Source organism: Sus scrofa, chromosome 7 (assembly GCF_054392235.1).
Source record: "Sus scrofa isolate SSC_HxYL_T2T_F1_AM1 chromosome 7, Sscrofa_HxYL_maternal_Yorkshire_Landrace_v2.0, whole genome shotgun sequence".
In the NCBI taxonomy this organism is placed as follows: domain Eukaryota; kingdom Metazoa; phylum Chordata; class Mammalia; order Artiodactyla; family Suidae; genus Sus; species Sus scrofa.
The window spans coordinates 87,031,448-87,052,705 of NC_139389.1; the positions used below are offsets into that span (position 1 = coordinate 87,031,448).

At 45.9% G+C, this 21,258-nt stretch overlaps 3 protein-coding genes across 9 annotated transcripts in view; 1 reads left to right on the plus strand and 2 right to left on the minus strand.

The window, feature by feature from the left end:
* Positions 1–13,832, minus strand: part of PNP (purine nucleoside phosphorylase) — a 20,195-nt gene extending 6,363 nt beyond the window's left edge. Inside the window, exons 1-2 of one of the 4 annotated variants that reach the window (XM_021099322.2) lie at positions 13,562–13,832; positions 6,779–6,822 (exon numbers count right to left, since the gene is read on the minus strand). In XM_021099322.2, coding sequence (XP_020954981.1) covers positions 6,779–6,810 — 32 coding nt within the window. In that variant the 5' untranslated portion in view covers positions 6,811–6,822; positions 13,562–13,832. Of the gene's footprint in view, positions 1–1,163; positions 1,547–6,778; positions 6,823–13,561 lie in introns of those variants that run through there. The other 3 variants (XM_013989064.3, XM_001929223.5, XM_084969335.1) reach the window with 3 other exon arrangements.
* A 324-nt stretch (positions 13,833–14,156) lies between these two features.
* PIP4P1 (phosphatidylinositol-4,5-bisphosphate 4-phosphatase 1) lies at positions 14,157–18,555 on the plus strand. 2 transcript variants are annotated; one of them, XM_001929229.8, is made up of 7 exons: positions 14,157–14,422; positions 14,734–14,924; positions 15,294–15,400; positions 16,423–16,528; positions 16,735–16,787; positions 16,892–16,982; positions 17,713–18,555. In XM_001929229.8, exons 1-7 carry the CDS (start codon positions 14,260–14,262, stop codon positions 17,854–17,856), a joined length of 855 nt encoding a protein of 284 aa, XP_001929264.1. In that variant the 5' UTR covers positions 14,157–14,259; the 3' UTR covers positions 17,857–18,555. The 2 variants fall into 2 exon arrangements, with proteins under 2 accessions (XP_001929264.1, XP_003356769.1); XM_003356721.6 differs by having other exon boundaries at positions 14,157–14,401.
* An 83-nt stretch (positions 18,556–18,638) lies between these two features.
* Positions 18,639–21,074, minus strand: APEX1 (apurinic/apyrimidinic endodeoxyribonuclease 1). Of its 3 annotated transcripts, none has more exons than XM_021098038.2 (5): positions 21,037–21,074; positions 20,603–20,728; positions 20,215–20,402; positions 19,578–19,770; positions 18,639–19,433 (listed from the first exon to the last, which is right to left on the minus strand). In XM_021098038.2, exons 2-5 carry the CDS (start codon positions 20,658–20,660, stop codon positions 18,916–18,918), a joined length of 957 nt encoding a protein of 318 aa, XP_020953697.2. In that variant the 5' UTR covers positions 20,661–20,728; positions 21,037–21,074; the 3' UTR covers positions 18,639–18,915.
* Between the last annotated feature and the right edge of the window lie 184 nt (positions 21,075–21,258).

Here is a 21,258-nt window from a genome sequence, read left to right on the forward strand (position 1 = left end):
CTATTTCCAACTTTGTCTTTTTAGGCAAATAACTTGTGCTTTGAAGTCTTTCCTCTGGTATAAAGCAAGGGCATGTAATAGGCTCAGTCTGAAAATGAATTAAAAACTTGCTAACAAGCTCCAAAGACTTTGACTCCTTAAATCATGGTTCAGGTCCACAGCACTTGAACCTTTTTTGCAACTTTCCCTTCCTCCTTTTTTTTTTTTTCTTCCCTGCCTTCTTCCATCTTTCTTTCTCTTCGCCAAGGTCCAAGGTTCTTTGCCCTTCAGAGACCTAAGGCATACACTTACTGAGAACCCAGACATCCCCAAAAATCAACCAGGAATTTTTCTCACAATTTCAGCCCAATTCTCTCACACCTACCTGGAAAAACCAAGGAGAAGGGATGGGGCGGGGTTAGAAAGGGGGAGACTGAGAGCTGATCACAACTAACCAAGCCTCCTGAGGAAATCTTTTTCTTCAAAACACTGTCTTTGAAACCAGATGACTCTACCATACACCAGGCCACCCTCAGGGATGTATCTGGGTAAGGGGATGGGTGGTGGCAATAGAAATGAGTCACAGAATGATGGACAAGAGAGGAGCAGTGAGATGGTAAAAGTTAATCGAATAGCATCCCCAAGAGGTGCAACGGAAATGATGGAAGGGTGAAGCCCTGGCCACCCAGCAGATCTAACCACAGCTTACAGGACCTCCTCACAGGCCATCAGTCTCCCAAGAACACCTTAAATCCCTGGGCACCCCAAAGCCACTGTGCTCCCTAATGCTGGAGACTGGGGCTGGGATTTCAAGAACCAAAGCATTTAATAGGGGTTTTCAAAGGTGAAGTGGGAGGGAGAGGTCAAGGTCTTTGCTCAGTTCGATGAATAAGAATTTCCTTCTCCTTGGAGTCTCCATCCTCGACTTGGGCCTCCACCGTGTAGAGAAGTGACAAGGACGTGAGTAATGTCTCCTTGAAAGAGGAACTCTAAATATGGGCTCCAACAATACCTTGGGGATTTACCTAGACTGTGTAATGGGAATCTGTGATGACCACATGGGTTGAGAAAACCTCTTCTCTTTACGTGGGTGGGGGAGTATGTTCCCTCTATACTCACACCCCGACGCGTGCGCGCACGCACACGCATACCGGCTTTTTCTGAACAGACTATTCTCTACTAACCTGTTCTCTTCCTGCTTTGATGGCGCCACCCCTGCTCGATTCCCGCGCGCGCCCCTGCCAGCGCCGGCTGCCCCGCGGCTCTGTCGCCTTGCCCCTGATACCACGCTCCAAGCCAGGCCTCTTTACATCTCCGGGGCACTCGCTCCCTCTCCTGGCCCGCTCGGGGCCCAGAGTGCGGGGGTTTGCAGGTCTCCATGACAGCCATTTCTCCTCCCACGAGACCTCTGGGATTCCCTGGGCCTGGTGCCCGCCTCACCCGTTCTCCATGGTCCCGCTGACGCCCTCGCGATGAATTTGCCCTTCTCTGCTTTGATCTGCTTGGCTGAGCTGATCTGCTCGGCTGAGCTGAGCTGTAGTCCCCGGGCGCGGTCCACACAGTTAGTGTACTGTTTGCAACGCGCCGGCTTATATCTCCAGCTCTGGAGTGCTCAGCCAATGGCAGGCGAGTAAGCGGCCGGCCCGTCTCCATGGTGACACGCCCAGACTCAATCGCCTGAAGCTAGGCTGTAAATCTAATCGGAGTTCCTCCCAGCTGCAGCACTTTCCTGCAGCTCCACCCTATCCCTCGGTTGGGAGGGGTGGGAGCATCCAGCATTTCGCCTCTGCACCCATTCCCTCACGGAAGCCCATGCGGGAAAAGTGCTATAACTAGGGAGGGGAACCCTCAACCATCTATCTGCAGTCCCATTCCTGTTTGTGTCTACAGCGAACCGTGAAAGGGTTGAAAAGAGAAAATTTTAAACCTTAAACCATGCAACCCCAGAATAAAATTAAGTGAGCCGGTGTCTGAATTGCTTCTTGGACAAAAGAAGGGGGGGGTGCTCTAAGAATAGTGCTAATCTGGAGGTTACAGGTTTGGGAAAACATCAGGGATCTAAATCCAGTCCCAGATGGGGAGAAGAAAAAGTTCTAGGGGCAAGAATTCCCGGACTCTTGCAGCGGTTAACGAATCCGACTAGGAACCAAGAGGTTGAGGGTTCGGTCCCTCCCCTTGCTCAGTGGCTTAAGGATGTGGCGTTGCCGTGAGCTGCGGTGTAGGTTGCAGACGCGGCTCGGATCCCGCGTTGCTGTGGCTCTGGCGTAGGCTGGTGGCTACAGCTCCGATTCGACCCCTAGCCTGAGAACCTCCATATGCTGCGGGAGCGGCCCAAGAAATAGCAAAAAGACCAAAAAAAAAAAAAAAAAAGTATTCCCGGATTCCAAAAAAAAAAAAAAAAAAGAATTCCCGGATTCTTGTGCAAGGATGCAGCAAATCCCCTTCTCCGGGTGTTTCCAAATTCTTTATAGATATTAAACTTTGGGATTTGTGAATGAGAAATGGGAATTTCTGGACATTTTCCCAGAATTCCAATTATGAGTTATTTATAAAATACTTCCATACATCCTTTACTCTTTATTATGGATATCAAACCATGCTAAATCAAAAGAAATAAACTCAATAGCATTTACAAAGGATCATAGCCTATAAAAAATATTCAAATTCTTGAGAAAGTCGGTAAGCATTATTGGGTATTATTCCAATATCAAGCCAAATCCAGGCCACAGTCTGTCTGGGTAAATAAAAGGTTTTTTTTGTTTTGTTTTGTTTTTTGTTTTTTTTCTTTTTCGGCTGCCCTGTAGCATATGGGGTTCCCCGGCCAGGGATCAGACCCCAACTGCAGGTGCAACCTAAGCTGCAGTTTAGGTGCTGCCAATTTTGTTGCCGTCACAGCAGGAACTCCAAATAAAAGTTTTATTGGAAAACACACATACACACACAACTCCTGGATCCTCGACACAGAGAAAGGATGGGGAAAGGGTGGGGAAATGAAGACAATTCCTTGATTAACACAATACTGGGTCCAAGCAATTCGGATAATGAAATGAAAATTTCTGTAACAGAACTACACAATATAACATCTTTGTAATAATTCAGCTATTTTCTACCCCTACTTTTACAAGTTTAACCAAATTCACACGAAATCACAAGTCAATGGTCTTTGCTTCTATTCTTCTGAACACTGCTTGCTGTGTTACCCTATTTCCCAGCCCTGTTTCTATCTCATTCACATAACAAATACTTCAGCTATATACCAGAACTGATCTAGTGTTAGGGACAAAAGAGTAATAACGATATATGTAAGGATGAAAATAATATATATAAATAACTGAGTCTGGAGTTCCCATTGTGGTTCAGCAGGTTAAGAACCCGATATAGTATCCATAAGGATGTGGGTTCGATCCCTGGCCTTGTTTAGTGGGTTAAGGATCTGGTGTTGCTGTGGTTGTGGCATAGGCCAGCAGCTGCACCTCCAATTCATCCTCCAGCATGGGAACTTCTACATGCTGCAAGTGCAGCTATAAAATGAAAAAAACAAAAACAAAACTGAACCCAGTGCCAAATGAATGGTTTATTCTATTGGTATTATAGAGTTTTATTATTATTGTTGTTATCCTTATTCATCTAGTAATTTTAGCAAAGGCAAAAGTAAGGTTTCACCTTAGCAATGTGACTGTACAATTGAGACATTGAAAGCATGTTTTTTTCTTTTTTCTTTTTTTTTTTTTAGGGCTGCACCTGTGGCATATGGAGTTTCCCAGGCTAGGGGTCCAATTAGAGCTACAGCTCCTTGCCACAGCCATAGCCATAGCCACAGCAATGCAAGAGCCAAGCCATGTCTTCGGCCTACACCATAGCTCACCATAACGCCAGATCCTCAACTCACTGAGTGAGGCCGGGGATCGAATCTGCAACCTCATGGTTCCTAGTCGGATTTGTTTCTGCTGCACCATAGCGGGAACTCTGAAAGCATGGCTTTGAATGAAGGATGAGTTCGGCCATAAGTAAAAATCAGCCCGGATAATATCTTTTAATATTTAATTGCTGAAAAGTTCTTTTTAAACACCAAATCCAAACCAGTTTACACAAAAATCAAGATTAGAACATGATCACATCTTTAAAAGTACAAACTTAATGAATTTTAATGGACTCTTGTCTAAACTAAGTATATGTAAACCAGAAGATGTTCTGTAATATACCTGCAAAAGGAAGATTGGGGGACAAGGCTCAGTCTTCTGTAATGTTTCTCCAGTGTTATGTGGGGAAGAGTCTGCAGTATATATAATCATTCTGGGCTCTACAAAAATGCACTGTTATAAGAGGCAAGAATGGTTTACTAGACTGCACTTGGGCCAGGGTGACCTAACCTTGATAACTATACAACATACTTTATTCTGAATTCAAGTTTAGCAACCAAGCTTTTGCACATTCATTTGGTATTCAATACTTAATGGTCAACTATATGAAATGTCCATTATTTCTCTTTAGGCTATCTCAAGCCTAGTCCCCGTACTCTATGTCTTTGTGGCCATTTCAATCTGTTTTCAACACCCCAGTCCAGAGGTTCCCAGTTTCTTAGGGAACTGAGGATCTCAGCAATTTTTTCATAGCACTCTTAGGTCAAGAGCAATACCTAAGAATTTTGCTTTTTAGGTAGCTGGTGCCTAATAACTTAGTAACGATTAAAAAAACAGACAGATGTTGAAAGGAAAATTGTTTTTTTTCCCTTAACCGCAAAGAATTACTCATGGACTGCGTTCCTGTCGGGCACTACACAACTTCTCAAGCCTTGGAATCCAGCACTGCTCATATCCTGTTCTGTGCTGGAACTTACTTTTTTTTTTTTTTTTTTTTTTTAATCAGAGGGACCTCCTAAAATCCAGCTGCTTTGCAAAGACATTTTGTCATCAAAAGCAATGTAGCATAATCTAATATTCAAATTGTGAATAATCTTGAGCTAGCAGTTCACAGAGTAAACAAGAGATATTGAATATTGCATTCCCTTAAATTTTTTTTTTCTTTCTGCCCTTCAGCATATGGAGTTCTCAGGCTAGGGATTAGATCTGAGCAGCAGTTGCAACCTATGCCCCGGCTGGGGCACCACTGGATCCTTAACCCACTGTGTGGGGGATCAAACTTGCACCCTAGCACTGCAGAGATGTTGCTGATTCTGTTGCACCACAGCTGGAACTCTTCCCTTAAATTTTTAAATATCTCATGGTACCCCTGTGAATTTGCACCGTGGCACAGAGTTTGGGAACTACAGCCCCAGGTGCTCCAGATCCATGCCACCTCATTCCTAAATCTGTGTAATGTAACTGAGTGGATGCTAATCAAACTACCTGTGAATGAATCCCACCTGCACCCCTTAGCTACCAGCTGTGTGATCCAAAGCAAGTAAAATTCTTCCTATGCCTTGGTTTTCTCATCTGTAAAATGGTGATAATAATAGCACTTACTGTTGTTGCAAATATTATATAAAATGCCAGTTAAGTGTTTAGATAAGTGCCTGGATTTTAGTAAGCACACAGAAAGTGTTGGCTAATTATTATTCCCCATTGTCTCTTTTTCATTTTGATTTCTCTAGACTCAGCTAACTGAATTGGATCAGTACAAAAACTAGAGGTACACCTAGGCCATCAACACCAACTCTAATTCTGCATTGTTTAAAACAGTGGCCTAAGGAGTTCTCCTGTGGCTCAGCAGATTAAGGATCCAGTATTGTCTCTGCAGTGGCTTGGGTTGCTGCTGTGGCACAGATTCAATCCCTGGCCCAGGTACTTCCACATGCTGCAAGCTCGGCCATTTAAAAAAAAAAAAAAAGAAAGAATGGCAAGTTGAAAAAACAACAAACAAATAAACAAACACTTGTCCTGCCAAATGAAGCTATTTAACTTTAATAAAGCTGAGATAAAATTAACAATAAAAATTCAGTTCTTAGTTATACTAACCACATTTCAACTGCTCAATAGCCACATGTGACTAGTAGCTACCATACTGCATAGCACAGAAACATTTCAATCATTACAGAAAGTTGTATTGCACAGCACTGTTCTTATCTTTTCTAGTCATTGCTACCCTGTACCCACAGTTTTAAAAGCTGGAACTACATTTTATTCTGTACTTGTAGGGGTCCTATAGTCAGGAACCAAACAATCCTCAACCTTAGGGTGATTATAACACATGACTGCCTTATTACCCTTACTTCTATCTTCTTTTTGCCCTTCTTCAGGTTCTGAGGGACTCCCACATCCAGGTATACCCTCAGTAACACATCCATCCTCTACACTCAGTATCAAGGAGACTAAAGAACAGAAGCCACAGGCTCTAAGTCACTAAGTATTGCCTTATGGAGCAAGAAGATGTCTTGAGATAGTGACTCCCAATGGCAACATTTATAGAAGCAGGCTCAGCCTCTTAGTATTCTTTAGGCAAAGAATCTATTTTATTTCTGCCCTCTGGACTGAGATTTCTCATTCTCTCTAGACCACAACTATTTAAATTCTCCTATTTAAATACCTACTTCAGAGTTCCCGTCGTGGCTCAGTGGTTAAGGAATCCGACTGGGAACCATGAGGTTGCAGGTTTGATCCCTGGCCTTGCTCAGATCCGGCGTTGCCGTGAGCTGTGGTGTAGGTCGCAGGCACAGCTCGGATCCTATGTTGCTGTGGCTCTGGCCTAGGCCAGTGGCTATGGTTCCGATTAGACCCCTAGCCTGGGAACTTCTGTTATGCCGTGGCAGCGGCCCAAGAAATGGCAAAAAGACAAAAAATAAAATAAATAAATAAACACCTACCTCACTGTCACCAAGAATCTTTGACTTTCCATTTTCTCCAAGTCCTGAAATTAAAATATTATTTAGTTTAGTTTTTTCCCTTCCCTGGTTTTTTTTTTTTTTTTTTTTCCGTCTTTCCTCGGGCTGCACCTGTGGCATATGGAGGTTCCCAGGCTAGGGGTCTAATTGGAGCTGCAGCTGCTAGCCTACACCACAGCACAGCAACATGGGATCTGAGCTGCGTCTGAGACTTACACCACAGCTCACGGCAATTCCAGATCCTTAACCCACTGAGTGAGGCCAGGGATCGAACCCGCAACCTCATGGTTCCTAGTTGGACTCGTTAACCACTGCATCATGATGGAAACTCCTTCCCTTCCCTGTTAAAAGGATCATTTTCATTTTTCTTCTCTGCATGAGATCCCTATTCGTGCCTCACTCAGTGAAGGAACAGAATGAAGACAAACAGACTGATTCAATACCTTCAATTCTCAGATAGGAAAGCTGACTACACCCTAAAGGAAGGTGCATCAGAAATGAATCCGACTAGGAGTTCCCGTCGTGGCGCAGTGGTTAACGAATCTGACTAGGAACCATGAGGTTGCAGGTTTGATCCCTGGCCTTGCTCAGTGGGTTAAGGATCCGGCGTTGCCGTGAGCTGTGGTGTAGGTGGCAGACGAGGCTCGGATGCTGTGTTGCTGTGGCTCTGGTGTAGGCTGGCGGCCGCAGCTCCGATTGGACCCCTAGCCTGGGACCCTCCATATGCTGTGGAAGCGGCCCAAGAAATGGCAAAAAGACAAAAAAAAAAAAAAAAATGAATCCGACTAGTAACCATGAGGTTGTGAGTTGGATCCTTGGCCTCGCTCAGTGGGTTAAGGATCCAGCATTGCCATGAGCTGTGGTGTAGGTCACCAACATGACTCAGATCCTGAGTTGCTGTGGCTGTGATGTAGGCCAGTGGCTATAGCTCCAATTCGACTTCTAGCCTGAGAACTTCCACATGCTGCAAGTGAGGCCCTAAAAAGCAAAATAAATTAAATTAATTAATTAATTAATTAAAAAAAAAAGGAAGGGGCCAAGCACTGGGGCATGGACAGGACATGGATCAGAAGGGATCAAAGGCTCAGAGTGATAAATAGAAATCAATCCCTTAAAACTAGACTACACACTATCCCACTCCATCCAACCTCCCACACTACCCCTCATCTTGGTTAATTCACTCTGCATAATAGCAAAAATTCTTTGCCTTAGAAATGGAGTAAGGAACCATGTTATTTTCATACAGATGGTAAACTACCACTTCAGAGAAGGGTAAAGAAAAAAATAGGATATGTGGAAAGAGAAATCAGTTGGCGACATTAGAGAGTTCCCTTGTGGCAGAGCAGGTTAAGGATCTGGCATCGTCACTGAAATGGTTTGGGTCACTGCTGTGGCACAGGTTTGATCCCTGGCCTGGGAACTTCCACATGCCATGGGCATGGCTACAAAAACAACGACAGACAAACACACAAAAAACAAGAGGTCACTGGGTCACAGAGGCCAGGAAGGTGTCTCCCACCACGGCCCCATTCTCTGCCATCTACACAGTATGGTAGTTGCCACTTGATTGGAAAGTTGAAAAAAAAAAACCTTCAAATCTTTGCAGTTTCCATCTTTTTTTTTTTTTTTTTTTTTTTTTTGTCTTTTTGCCATTTCTTGGGCCGCTCCTACGGCATGTGGAGGTTCCCAGGCTAGGGGTCGAATCAGAGCTGTAGTCTTCGGCCTACGCCAGAGCCACAGCAACACGGGATCTGAGCCGAGTCTGCAACCTACATCACAGCTCACAGCAACGCCGGATCCTTAACCCACTGAGCAAGGGCAGGGACCGCCCGCAACCTCATGGTTCCTAGTTGGATTCGTTAACCACTGCGCCACGACGGGAACTCCTGCAGTTTCTATCTTTATATCCTCCTGTTATGGACTCTTATGGACCATCTCAAAACTCATATGTTGAAGCCCTAATCCCAGAACCCCAATGTGACTATATTTGAAGACAGGATTTTAAAAGAAGTTAATGAGGTTAAGAGAGGTCATAAGGGGCCTTAATTCCCTATAAGAAGAGGAAGAGACAGCAGGGACGTGTACACACAGAGAAGAAAAGACCACACAAGGACACAGTGGAGAAGGTGGTGGCTGCTTACAAACTAAGGAGAAAGGCCTGCTGACATCTTGATCGTGGGCTTCAAGGCTCCAGAACAGTGACAAAATACATTTCTGCTGTTTCAGCCAACCAGTCTGTGATATTATGGCACTTCTAGCAAACTAATATACCTCCATAGCCTGATTTTTTTCAATCTAAGTGAGAAGACACTCATGCCTTAAGTAAGACCCTTGGGGGTAATATTGAAATTATTTACCTGGAACAGTTCAGGAACCAACTAATCAGAACCAATGCCAGCCATAAACAATTGTCAGCCACACTGGAGTGAACCAGCTGAATATCCACTCTGCTTAGAACTACAGGTGACAATATTGCTCAGTATACCAATTTACCTCATGGTGGGCCTTAAGTTAATTATTTAATTAATTTAACAGTCACACCAGTCAGAATGGCCATCATCAGTAAGTCTACAAATAGGAGTTCCCAACATGGCTCAGCAGTTAACCAAATTGACTAGGATCCATGAGGATGAGGGTTCAAACCCTGGCCTGGCTCAGTGGGTTAAGGATCTGGCATTGCTGTGAGCTGTGGGGTAGGTCCCAGACAAGGCTCGGATGGATCCAGCATTGCTGTGGCTACGTCATAGGCCAGCAGCTGTAGCTCTAATTGAATCCCTAGCCTGGGAACCTCCATATGCCACAAATGCAGCCCACAAAAGCAAAAAACAAACAAACAAAAAAACCCCACATTTAAAAAAACAGTCATTTATAAAGCAACTTTCATGTGCCAGGCACTGAGCATAAAAAGGGCTCCAGGAATTCCCGTCGTGGCGCAGTGGTTAACGAATCCGACTAGGAACCATGAGGTTGCGGTTCGATCCCTGCCCTTGCTCAGTGGGTTAAAGATCCGGCGTTGCCATGAGCTGTGGTGTAGGTTGCAGACACGGCTTGGATCCCGCGTTGCTGTGGCTCTGGCATAGGCTGGCAGCTACAGCTCCAATTCGACCCCTAGCCTGGGAACCTCCCTATGCCGTGGGAGCGGCCCAAGAAATGGCAAAAAGACAAAAAAAAAAAAAAAAAAAAAAAAAGGGCTCCATTCAGATCCCATTCAATTTGCAACATCTGCATTTCTGCCCTTTTTATTTTATTTTTTTTGCTTTTTAGGGCCGCACCCTACAGCATATGGAAGTTTCCAGGCTAGGGGTTAAATCAGGGCTACAGCTGAAGGCGTATACCACAGCCACAGCAATGTGGGATCCAAGCTGCGTCTATGACCTATACCACAGCTCATGGCAATGCTGGATCCATAACCCACTGAGCAAGGCCAGGGATCAAACCCCAGTCCTCATGGATACTAGTCAGATTCTTAATCCCCTGAGACACAGCAGGAACTCCCACTTCTGCCCTTTTTAATCTGCTTAGTAGATGATGAGTGCAAAAGCATTAAAAGTGAGTCAGAAGACATGGACTTTTAGTCCCATTTCAATCTTTCACTTAGCTTGTGTCTCTAGCTTGTGGAGTCTCAGTTTCCATAGCTGCAAAATAAAAATAGTCATGCCTTCCCTGTCCATCTCATAGTGGGTTTTGAAATCAAATGAATATGGATAAAAAGGGCTTTATTACCTGTGAGCAAACTACAATTATTATTACCATTTGCATTTCTCTGCTTAGTGACCTACTTAAGTCAGAGCTTACATACAAGTAATCTATGCATAATAATATAATAATCCTTTAAGTTTTTAAAGTTTTCTCTGGCAGTTGTGGCTCAAAGTGATTTCCTTTTTCCTAGAACTTTTACTCTGTTTAACTCATTTGCTATGAAGCATGTACAGCATTATGAATTTCTAGTATCGATATTTTTTCCCATTTAATAAAAGACTGCTAGTGTTGATATTCTATACTGTGAATTTTCATATTACTGTGCCTCCCTACCCAGAGTTTAAGTAGGAAAGAATTTATGCTAGTGATGGAGCCTAGGCCTAAAGATGCCTTGCAGCTTCTCTTTTCACTCTCTTGGATCATTTTCCTAAGTACTATAAAGAAGCCCAGCCAAGCCAGCACATACAGTTGTCAGACATGTGAATGTGGTCATCTTGGACCATTCAGCTGTTTTCATGAATGAGCCTGAGTGAGACCAGTAAAAGAACTATTTAGCCCACCCACAGAATCATGAAGAAATAACACATCATTTTGTTTGGGTATTGTTCATTAAGCAGCAATAGATAAAGGAAGACCAGAAGAGGTATTGCTCTCCTTCACGCTGACAGGATTTTTTCCTATCTCTTTTGTGGACCTTCTCACAAACACCTTGCTTTCTGGGTATGTATATTCTGAGCACTACCAGACTGTAATGTCACTGAGGATGAGACAATTTGTCGATCTTAGATTTCTTCTAAATTACTGTGCCCGGAAAAGGAGGTAGTTGGTAATGAGTCAATTTGCAAAGTGATGGCTCCTTCTAAGGGCATCTTGGAACTCAAGTCCCAAAGGAGTTTACTATAAGGCAGTTTCATAAGAGAGCACTTACAAAGTCACCATACTTCCCTTAACCCTGTGTCACACCTATATGGGCGGGGACTAGTCTGACCTTAGAAGGGACATATTCAGGGATTATTCCATCACACCTTTCCTTCAGCCTCACATACCAGTCAGAAAGAATATTCTTCCTATTGGTTAACATCCACTTCTTCATTTACTTCTCTAACCACACACCCATATATTTAACCTCTAATGACAACGTCACCAAGAGACCAAACTACTAAAAAAAATAAGCCATTGTACTCATCCATAGGATCCTTCGTACTGTATCCAATTCTCCATCTCTCCCACATTTTTATAAGAATAAAACTAGATTGAAATGAAAATCAAATATGACTTTGGTGAGGGTGGGGAGAGTCACAAAAGGATAGGTTTTAGAATGCGCATGTTATCGAGGTGCAAATAACGAACGCTACTCCACCCTAGAGTAAACACTTGAGCATCTGTGTGCCAGAAACAGAAGAAAGAGCAGCAGACTGGCCTGTCCCCTTGTAGAGCTACAACTCCCTCTCTATATTTTGTATCCAGAGGTTCCTTGATTCTTAAGTGTCTATGGAACCTACCTGGCCTGGAAAAGCTGTGTCTAAAAATCAGAACCCAGGTGAAATCTCCAGCCTCTGTAGCAGCCACAAGTGCCAGGAAAGTAACAGTTTCTTTAGTATTAAATATTTGGGGTGGGCTGTACTTTCCTCAATGTTAGGCTCACTGGAGAGGCTTCTAACTAAACTAGTCATGGTCCTCGGAGTTGTTTCTTCAATTCCCTTTTTTCTTTCTTTTTTTTTTTTTTTGTCTTTTTAGGGTCACACCTCCAGCATATGGAGGTTCCCAGGCTAGGGGTCTAATCAGAGCTACAGCTGCCAGCCTACACCACAACCACAGAAACACCAGATCCTTAACCCACTGAGCAAGGCCAGGGATTGACCCCGCAACCTCTTGGTTCCTAGTAGGATTCGTTTCCTCTGTGCCACGATGGGAACACCCTGTTTTTTCAATTCCTGTTGCCTCCCAGATGTAGAAGTCACAATTTGGGCTATAATATGGGGACAACTCAAATGTGGTTCAAGCTCCTATAAAGATCACATGAGGCTGAAGAAGGAGCTGGCACCCAAAGATTGGGCTCAGAGGTTACTGATAGACCCTTAGGGTTCTGCTTTGGTTTCTAGGAGTTCTTTAGAAAAAGGCAGCCATTTCAGCATTATTCTCCATCAAGGTGTCTCTACATTTAATAGACCTGAGCTAAAATGTTCCCATTTGTAGAAATCAGGTATTTCCCAAAAGCATGAGCTGCACCTCTGTGTGCTCCCTTCTGTGACAATGAGGCCCTTCCATTCCTGAAACTGCTTAACTAAAGGAAATTACTCTAGTAACACTGGAAAGACAGAGATATCTTTAAGGTGACTCACTTTTACTCTATCATCCACCATTAATTCCAGAATAATAGTTTGCTCATCCTACACTTACATGACTAGGGAAATCCTTCCAAATCATTGCCTAACTTTGTCATCTTTCCTGCTCTATCCTGAAATAATAAAAAAGTTCCTTTCAGCTGTGGGAGGGGATCCTGCACATTTCATCTCTGAGTACCCATTTAGTAGAGCACCTTGATTGATTTGAAAAGTAGTCTTATCTGCTATGCAACTTGAATATAGATGAATATAGATGAACAGGAGAGTGGGTAGGTGGGTTAGCTGGATGTTTAAATGTTTGAACTGCTTAAGATCTTTTCCATTACCTGTCAGAATAACCTCCACTAGCTGCCTCGCGGCTGGGGGCAAAGCTGAGACAAGTCTAAAGACTCTCATATCACAAAACAAAGTGACCAAAACATCCTTGGAATTGATTGTCAAAAAACTCTTACCACGCATATGTCTAGAACTGGGCGTCACAAAATAAACGATGAGATAATTGTAGTGATAGACAGGCTCATATAATTTCGTAATTTAATCAGGGACGAAGGGAGGGTGGAGTCTGCAAGGCAGCTTCCTGGGAAAGCCAGTCCTGTGTTCTGTGACTCCAGCGAGAAAGGCTGGAGTGACAATCTTAACATTTTAATCCACTGCTTTTTTACACATCTCCACTGACTTTTTACCGGTATTCCTTTGAATAGAGTGGCTAACTGTTGCCTACCGTTCCTCCTGCTGGTGCTTAGAAGAGTCCAAACTCCCGCACTCTTTCATTGCTGCTTTTTGAGCCACGCCCCCGGGTTCCGGCGCCAAGTTCGGGGCAGTAAAGTTGCGCCCCAAGGATCGCAGGGCCAGGGAAGGGAAGCCTTAAGCCAATGAGAGGCCAATTATAACCGCGACAAGGAGAAAAGTTTTTTAGTGATATCTTTGGACGGATTCGGAGCAATGATTGTCTGCCCCCACTGGGCGACTAACACCGGGATGGGCGGCTTTCTGAAACACGTGACCACGGAGAAGCAGCAGTCCTGCTCCACCTCCTGGTCTGGAGGTAGCGCGATGGGCCATGCTTCCAATGGCTTGAAGAACTTCTCGTCACGTGCAGTTTTTGCTGGCCTAGCTGCTTCCTGAAGGTCATGTGACAGTTGATGTTGGCGCGATGCTGCCCAATGGAAAATAAGAGCTGCCTTCGCCGGACCAGAAATTGGTTTATCTCCGCAAATAACAGCACGGCGGGGGCGGGCATAGCCTATCACATGCGGCGGGGCGGAGCGGGGCGGGGCAGGCCACTGGTTGCGGGGCGAGCGGGGCGCGCGGCGCGCAGGCGCCCTGGGGACCCGGTAGCGGCGGCGGCGGTGGCTGCGGCTACAGCAGCGGCGAAGGGAGCCAGATCCCTGGCCGAAGCGGGAGACGGCGGTGGCGGCCATGGCTGCAGATGGAGAGCGATCCCCGCTGCTCTCCGAGCCTATCGATGGTGGCGCCGGCGGCAACGGACTAGTAGGGCCGGGCGGGAGTGGGGCTGGGCCTGGGGGAGGCCTGACCCCCTCCGCACCACCGTACGGAGCGGGTAAACATGCCCCGCCCCAGGGTAAGCTGGGGCAGGTCCGAGGTGTTCCCGGGGGTACTCTACGGAGAGGCGGAGGGGGCGGGTCCGAGGGCGGAGGCGGGGCCCAAGCGCCAGGTGCGGAGCTGTTGCACCTGTGACCGGATGAGGTTTCCTTTCTCCGCAATCGCTACCGGACCTTAGGAACCGAAGGGGGTTCTGAGGGATGTGATCGAAGCACTGATTATGAGAATCCCGCTGAGCTTGGTCAGAAGGGTTGAGGACCAGAATGAGTTGCCTTACCTCGTGGGGATGTCTGCAAGTGATGCCAGCCCATCTTTTTACTTCCTCTCCAGCATTTCCCCCGTTCCCCGAGGGACACCCAGCTGTGTTGCCTGGGGAGGACCCACCCCCCTATTCACCTCTGACCAGCCCGGACAGTGGGAGTGCTCCCATGATCACCTGCCGAGTCTGCCAGTCTCTCATCAACGTGGAAGGCAAGATGCATCAGCATGTAGTCAAATGTGGCGTCTGCAATGAAGCCACTGTGAGTTATACATACCTGTGAAATGGGCCCTGTTTCTTGGATCCTCTTTCTGATCCCTTGATTCTAGACCCTGACATTCAGGCGTTAGCCAAGTGCTTTCATGAAACCCAGGTTTCAGTTCCAGGAGTCTCAAACAGCCATTTCCCCAGAAGCCACTCACTAAAGCTAATGTTGGCCATCCCTCACCTTCATACCTATCCTGGATACTTAAGCCTAGTTTTCATTTGCACATCTCATGTTATATGCTTTTCATTTGTCTGTCCTGGCTAAGACTTTATCTCTCTGATCTTTTCTCAGAAGGTGTTTTTGAAAGAACTGGAAGGGATTGGGATTAGAAGTTTGCTTACCGATGTCCCCATTATTCTCTAGCCAATCAAGAATGCACCCCCTGGGAAAAAATATGTTCGTTGCCCCTGCAACTGTCTCCTTATCTGCAAAGTGACTTCCCAGCGGATTGCCTGCCCTCGGCCTTACTGGTGAGAGGCGTAGTTTGGGGAAGGGCATCAGTGGGGAAAATTGGAAAGCCAAAAATGGATGAAAGTTTATAGAGAACATAAAGGTGAGGGAGCCTGGTTTTTATTTAGATGGAGAAAAAGCTAAGGACTGTTGTCCCTCTAGAATGTAGCATCTGAGAGTTCCCTTCGTGGCTCCATGATTAACAAACCTGACTAGCATCCATGAAGATGTGGCTTCAATCCCTGGCCTCGATCAGTAGGTCAAGGATCCAGTGTTGCTGTGAGCTGTGGTGTAGGTCACAGATTCAGCCTGGATTTGGCATGGCTGTGGCTGTGGCAGAGGCCAGCAGCTGTACCTCTGATTGTACCCCTAGCCTGGGAACTTCAATGTGTTGCAAGTGCAGCCCTAAAAAATCGGGAAAAAAAAAAAAAAAAAAAAAAAAAGCAATAGTCTGTGGCAGCCATCTTTCTCATCTTTCAATAAAAAGATTAGGATAAAAGTGGTGTGCTTCAGGAAGTCGAAGAGTCTCAGAGACTGGGTGAATTATCCTAGGGTTAAAGGGAAGTTAGCTACCTCTGAAGTTTAAGTGGTGTTCTTCCTTAAGGGTTCTCTGGGGAAGGGCTGGGGGGCAAAGTATCTTTTTTTTTTTTTTTTTTTTTTTTTTGTCTCTTTAGGGCTGCACCCACAGCATATGGAGGTTCCCAGGCTAGGGGTCTAATCAGAGCTACAGCTGCTGGCCTACGCCGAAGCCACAGCAGTGCCAGATCTGAGCCATGACTGCGACGTACACCACAGCTCATGGCAACGCCTGATCCTTAACCCACTGAGCAAGGCCAGGGATCAAACCCCCGTCCTCATGGATGCTAGTCGGGTTCATTAACAGCTGAGCCACTATGGGAACTCCAGAGAGTGCAAAGTATCTTAAATGTACAGAGAAGTAGAGCAATATAGAAAGGCAAGGAGTGGGGGATGTGAAGGAGGGACAATGTGGGGATCCTTAAGATTAAAAACTTGTAAAACGTAGTCTTTTTCTCCTGTATAGCAAAAGGATCATCAACCTGGGGCCTGTGCATCCAGGACCTCTGAGTCCAGAACCACAACCTGTGGGTGTCAGGGTTATCTGTGGACATTGCAAGAATACGTTTCTGGTGAGGAGAGGTATTGGGCAGCCCTGGGGGGGCGGGTGTGGTGAGGGGAGTGGTAGTCATGAATATATTACTGAGTTATGATAATGAATCCTGAAAAAGTCTGTTCTATGAGGATCCCTTCCCCACTCACCACTGCCTCAGGGCCCTCTTTGAAGATGGCCCTATTTCTACTATTAATTGATTTCTCCCTTTTTCTTTCTCCATAGTGGACAGAGTTCACAGACCGAACCTTGGCCCGTTGCCCTCACTGCAGGAAAGTGTGAGTGATTAGAGAGTGACATGGTTGAGCTGCTGATCCAATAATGTATAGACTAAAAGCTACAGGGCCATTGTAAGCATGCATTTCTATTTGCCTCCCCACAGGTCATCTATTGGGCGCAGATATCCACGAAAGAGATGTATCTGCTGCTTCTTGCTTGGCTTACTCTTGGCAGTCACTGCCACTGGCCTTGCTGTGAGTAACTTTGATCCAGCTTCTTTCATTCTGCAGCCTCATCTCCATAGGCTAAGATTGGGGAAATGGCTACCCTCAAAAAAAGTGAAAGAAACAAAAGAGTTTTTGGTTGCTTTGTCTTTTTTTAAATGTGTAGATGAAATTCATAGTCTTCATTGTTACTATAGGAGTAAAAGAGCTATTTTCTTTACGCAGAGGATAGAATAATGGAGAAGTGGCTTAGATTGAGTTACTATTAGGAAACCCGGCTCAGTTGTCAGATATGAAGAAAAACTGACTGATGTCTGGGATTGTTTGAGTATATTCCTGCCTACCAGAAGGGAGCTGAACAACTGGGCCTTTTCAAAGGCCCCTAGGAGTACCCGTAGTGGCTCAGTGGTTAACAAACCCGACTAGCACCCATGAGGTTGCTGGTTCGATCCCTGGCCTTGCTCAGTGGGTTAAGGGTCTGGCATTGCCGTGAGCTGTGGTATAGGTTGAAGACGTGGCTTGGATCCCCCATTGCTATGGCTGTGGTGTAGGCCGGCAGCTGCAGCTCCAATTGGACCCCTAGCCTGAGAATCTCCATATGCTGCAAGTACGGCCCTAAAAAGAAAAAAAAAAGGGTTCCTTAAAGGTGGCCACAGTGGGTATTGGAGAGAAGCTTGAGTTCTGTATTACTGTTACTAGGGCCTCTGTTAAGTGTCGAGAGATCAACAGTAACCCCATTTTTCTTTTTCTTCATAATCAGTTTGGCACATGGAAACATGCACGGCGATATGGAGGCATCTATGCAGCCTGGGCATTTGTCATCCTGTTGGCTGTGCTGTGTTTGGGCCGGGCCCTCTATTGGGCCTGTATGAAGGTCAGCCACCCTGTCCAGAACTTCTCCTGAGCCCCACGACGACCCACAGACTGTGCCTGTCCCCTCCCTGGTGGGGACAGTGACACTATAAAGGGAGCAGTGGTAAAAGGCTCCCTGGGCTTCTATCGGGGAGCCAAGCAGCTGCCTTTCTTTTCCCTGGGGAGAGGTAGGAAGGAGCCAGGCCCTCACCTAGGTTTGGAGGAGTAGGTAAGACCACTACTGGCCATCTGCTTCTCTCCAACAGTTGCCGTGTTTAGGGTGAAGTAGGTGAAATATTGCCCCTAAACCTGGGTCCTAAAAGATGGTTCTTAGCCTTGTCCTTCCTATATGCTCCCTGAGAGCCATTCCTGTCCCTTACACATTCCAGGGCAGGGTGGGGGTGGGTAGCCCTGGGGGGGTCTCCCTCCCTTGTGTGCACCATTAGGACCTTGCTGCTGCTATTGCACTTCACCAGGGGCTGGCTCTGGTCTCAGCACCCTCAGTCTCCTCTCCCCCCATTCTGTGTCCTGTGGGGGTGGGGTCAGCCGCTGCTCTGTACAGAACCACAGGAACTGATGTATATAACTATTTAATGTGGGGTATGGTCCCCTGGTCCTGAATTTCCCATAATTCCTCCTTTCAGCCTTACCCCCCAGTTGAAGTATTTAACTGGGCTGGGTAGGGTTGCTCTGTCATGGGAGAGGTTAGGGACTCATCCTGTGCTTGTAAATAAATAAGGTCATGACTGTCTTTTTCCAGTTGTTAAATCTGTGTGTATGAAAACATGAAGGGAATTTGTAGCCCCACAAAGGGGTAGAATACAAAGACAGCAATGCTGAAACTATGGCTTTTTATTTTCACATGGGCATTTCAAAGGAACTCATCAGTAGTTTTTAATATTAAAAAAAAAAAGACATCCCAACACACACAAAAATCCTTGGGTTTAAAGGAAACCTACATCTGTTACTAGAAGCCTGGTTAAAAGCTGCAGTTGAGAAGGAAAATACAGTGCAGATTTCTCTAGAGAGCAGTTTTTAAAGTTTGGGCGTAAGAAGTTTAAAGCTAGTTTGATTGGCTTATATCCCAGGCTCAAACTGATTTGGGGAAAGGTCACAGTGCTAGGTATAGAGTAATGGGACAGTGGTCACTACCCAGAGCCTTGGAACGGATCTTGCTGTCACACAATGCAGGCAACAGAGAGTGAGACAACAAAAAATAATCAAGCCGCCATCCAACATTTTTAGATCGCGCATTCATCATGTAGGTCCAAAAGGTGTAGGCATACGCCGTGTTGGGGTAGAGGTGCCGGAAACTGTCAGCCAGTGGCACAGCCTGCAGCAATTCCCCAAAGCCTTGACGTTCCTGTGGAGTGAAGCCAGCATTCTTTTTGTTTCCCTTTGGGTTGCGAAGGTCAATTTCTTCATGAGCCACATTAAGGTCCCCACAGAGCACAAGGGGCTTGTGGGAGGCCAGACCCTTCAGGAATTTGCGAAAGGCTTCATCCCAGCGCTGGCGGTACTCCAGGCGTACCAGACCTCGGCCTGCATTGGGTACATAGGCTGTCACCAGCACAAATGCATCAAATTCAGCCACAATCACTCGGCCTTCCTGATCATGTTCCTCCTCACCTACAGAGATGATAAAACAATTAGCAAAAAAGGAGCTTAAGAAAAGGCACAGCAGAGAACAAAGGAATGAAGAACTGGGGCTGGAACAGGATACAAGCAATTGGTTTAGAAGAGCTTGGGCTTTAGAAATCAACAAGGTCTCACCAATGCCATAGGAGACTTTGAGTGGGCACTGGCGGGAGAGCAGGCCCACACCACTGTACCCTTCCTTGTCAGAAGGAGCTGACCAGTACTGATGGGGTAGTCCAGACAGCTCTTGAAGTTCAGCTGGCAGTTTGTTCTCTGAACATTTGGTCTCTTGGAGGCACAGGATATCTGGGGCTTCTTCCTTTACCCACTGTGAGCAAAATGAAAGGTATTATCAATTCAGAAGATTTACTAAAGAATCTATGCTAAGTACTAGAGGTACACAGGTAAGACACAGTCTCTGCATAAGGAATTTAAGTCACAATATTTAAACAGTTATTAACTGCATAAGTGGCAGGGAGGCAAGAAAGTGTTACATACAACACTGAAAAGTTTGTTTTCCCTTATAGGCACTGGAGAGCTAGCTGAGGTTTTCTAAGCCTTAGTTATGGAAGAGATGACATTAAACAAGACAATGACAGTAGAACTGTCCTAATGACATTTAAGAAATACAAGTGGTATGACTTCGTGAAAACCTTGTACCTCTCCCATAAGAAAACTACCGACAGAATTAAACCTAAGTGCTGGGGACAGAAATAGGAGAAGGTAATTAAACCCCAAGATCGGTTTCTACCCTTCCCTTCATTCCACTTACATCTAAACCTTTTTTCTTAATCCAAGCTCGAAGCCCATCCACATTCCAGGAGCAGATTTTGAGTGTAGCTGATTTGCCACTGGGTGAGGTTTTCTGATCTGGGGGGTCCTCATACAGGACTGCCCCCTCACCTGCTGCCTCTTTTTCGGTTTTCTTTGCTCCCGCCTTACTCTTCTTGGCTTCTGGCTCTATAAAATAAGATAAACGTTGGCGGTATTTTAACTTTGATCCGGAGCTAAATATACAGTTACTGAGAACCTGCAGTTGCCGCGACTTCTTCACAAACTGCAAAAATGAATCAAATGGTCTGTACTTCCCGTTCATCAAGGGAATTACGGAGATCTCCACCGCCGCTTAAACGGAGAGGGGGCCCATTTCACTCTCTTACCAGACTTGGGCTCATCCCCATCTTCTGCCACCGCGGCTTTTTTCCCACGTTTCGGCATCACTGTAATAAACGCCCTTCTGTAGCAGTTCCACGTCGCCCACCGAAGCAGTGTTTCTACCGCGTTGCCTACAGACGCAAAAAAGTCGTGAAACCTGCTAGGGCTGGGGAAAGACTCCTCTCTAGAGCGCCCCCGCACCAGGTCCCGCCCTTCAAACCACGTTATCTCCGAATTCTTTCCCCGCCTCCATGCACTGTCCGCCTTTCGGCCCCTCACCCTCAAGACTAGATCATTTCATACTGCCTTGTACCCTCCTCACGATATTGGGCCTCAGGACAATCCAGGGACTTAATTAAAAATCCTGACTCAGGCTTGCCGATCAGACGTCCAGAGAAGCCCCTATGATGGGTAAAAGAAGAGCACCTCTGTAACTGACCTGCTTGAGTCTAGTCAAGCTCCTCCTCACCCCAGCACAAAGAATGGAACACGCTGGGTCCCCACGTGGTAACTGGTGTGGTCACGTGATCTGAGATGCGTGTCTGGAGGCGAAGGAAGGCGGATGATTGGTCTGTTAGTGCCACGTGGCCGAAAGCTCAGCCTTGCCTCAGTACTCTGTGTCTCCAGGGCACTGAGGGCCCCAGCTCTCCGTTCTCGGGCT

Excerpts from the sequence above, each read along its gene's own strand:
- PIP4P1 (XM_001929229.8), top strand. The coding sequence starts at position 14,260 with ATGGCTGCAGATGGAGAGCGATCCCCGCTGCTCTCCGAGCCTATCGAT. Across the intron at positions 14,423-14,733 it reads TAAACATGCCCCGCCCCAGG|CATTTCCCCCGTTCCCCGAG; the intron begins GTAAGCTGGGGC and ends CTTCCTCTCCAG. Across the intron at positions 16,529-16,734 it reads ATTGCAAGAATACGTTTCTG|TGGACAGAGTTCACAGACCG; the intron begins GTGAGGAGAGGT and ends CTTTCTCCATAG.
- APEX1 (XM_021098038.2), bottom strand. The coding sequence starts at position 20,660 with ATGCCGAAACGTGGGAAAAAAGCCGCGGTGGCAGAAGATGGGGATGAG. Across the intron at positions 20,403-20,602 it reads TGGGGATGAGCCCAAGTCTG|AGCCAGAAGCCAAGAAGAGT; the intron begins GTAAGAGAGTGA and ends CTTATTTTATAG. Across the intron at positions 19,771-20,214 it reads TTAAGAAAAAAGGTTTAGAT|TGGGTAAAGGAAGAAGCCCC; the intron begins GTAAGTGGAATG and ends TTTTGCTCACAG.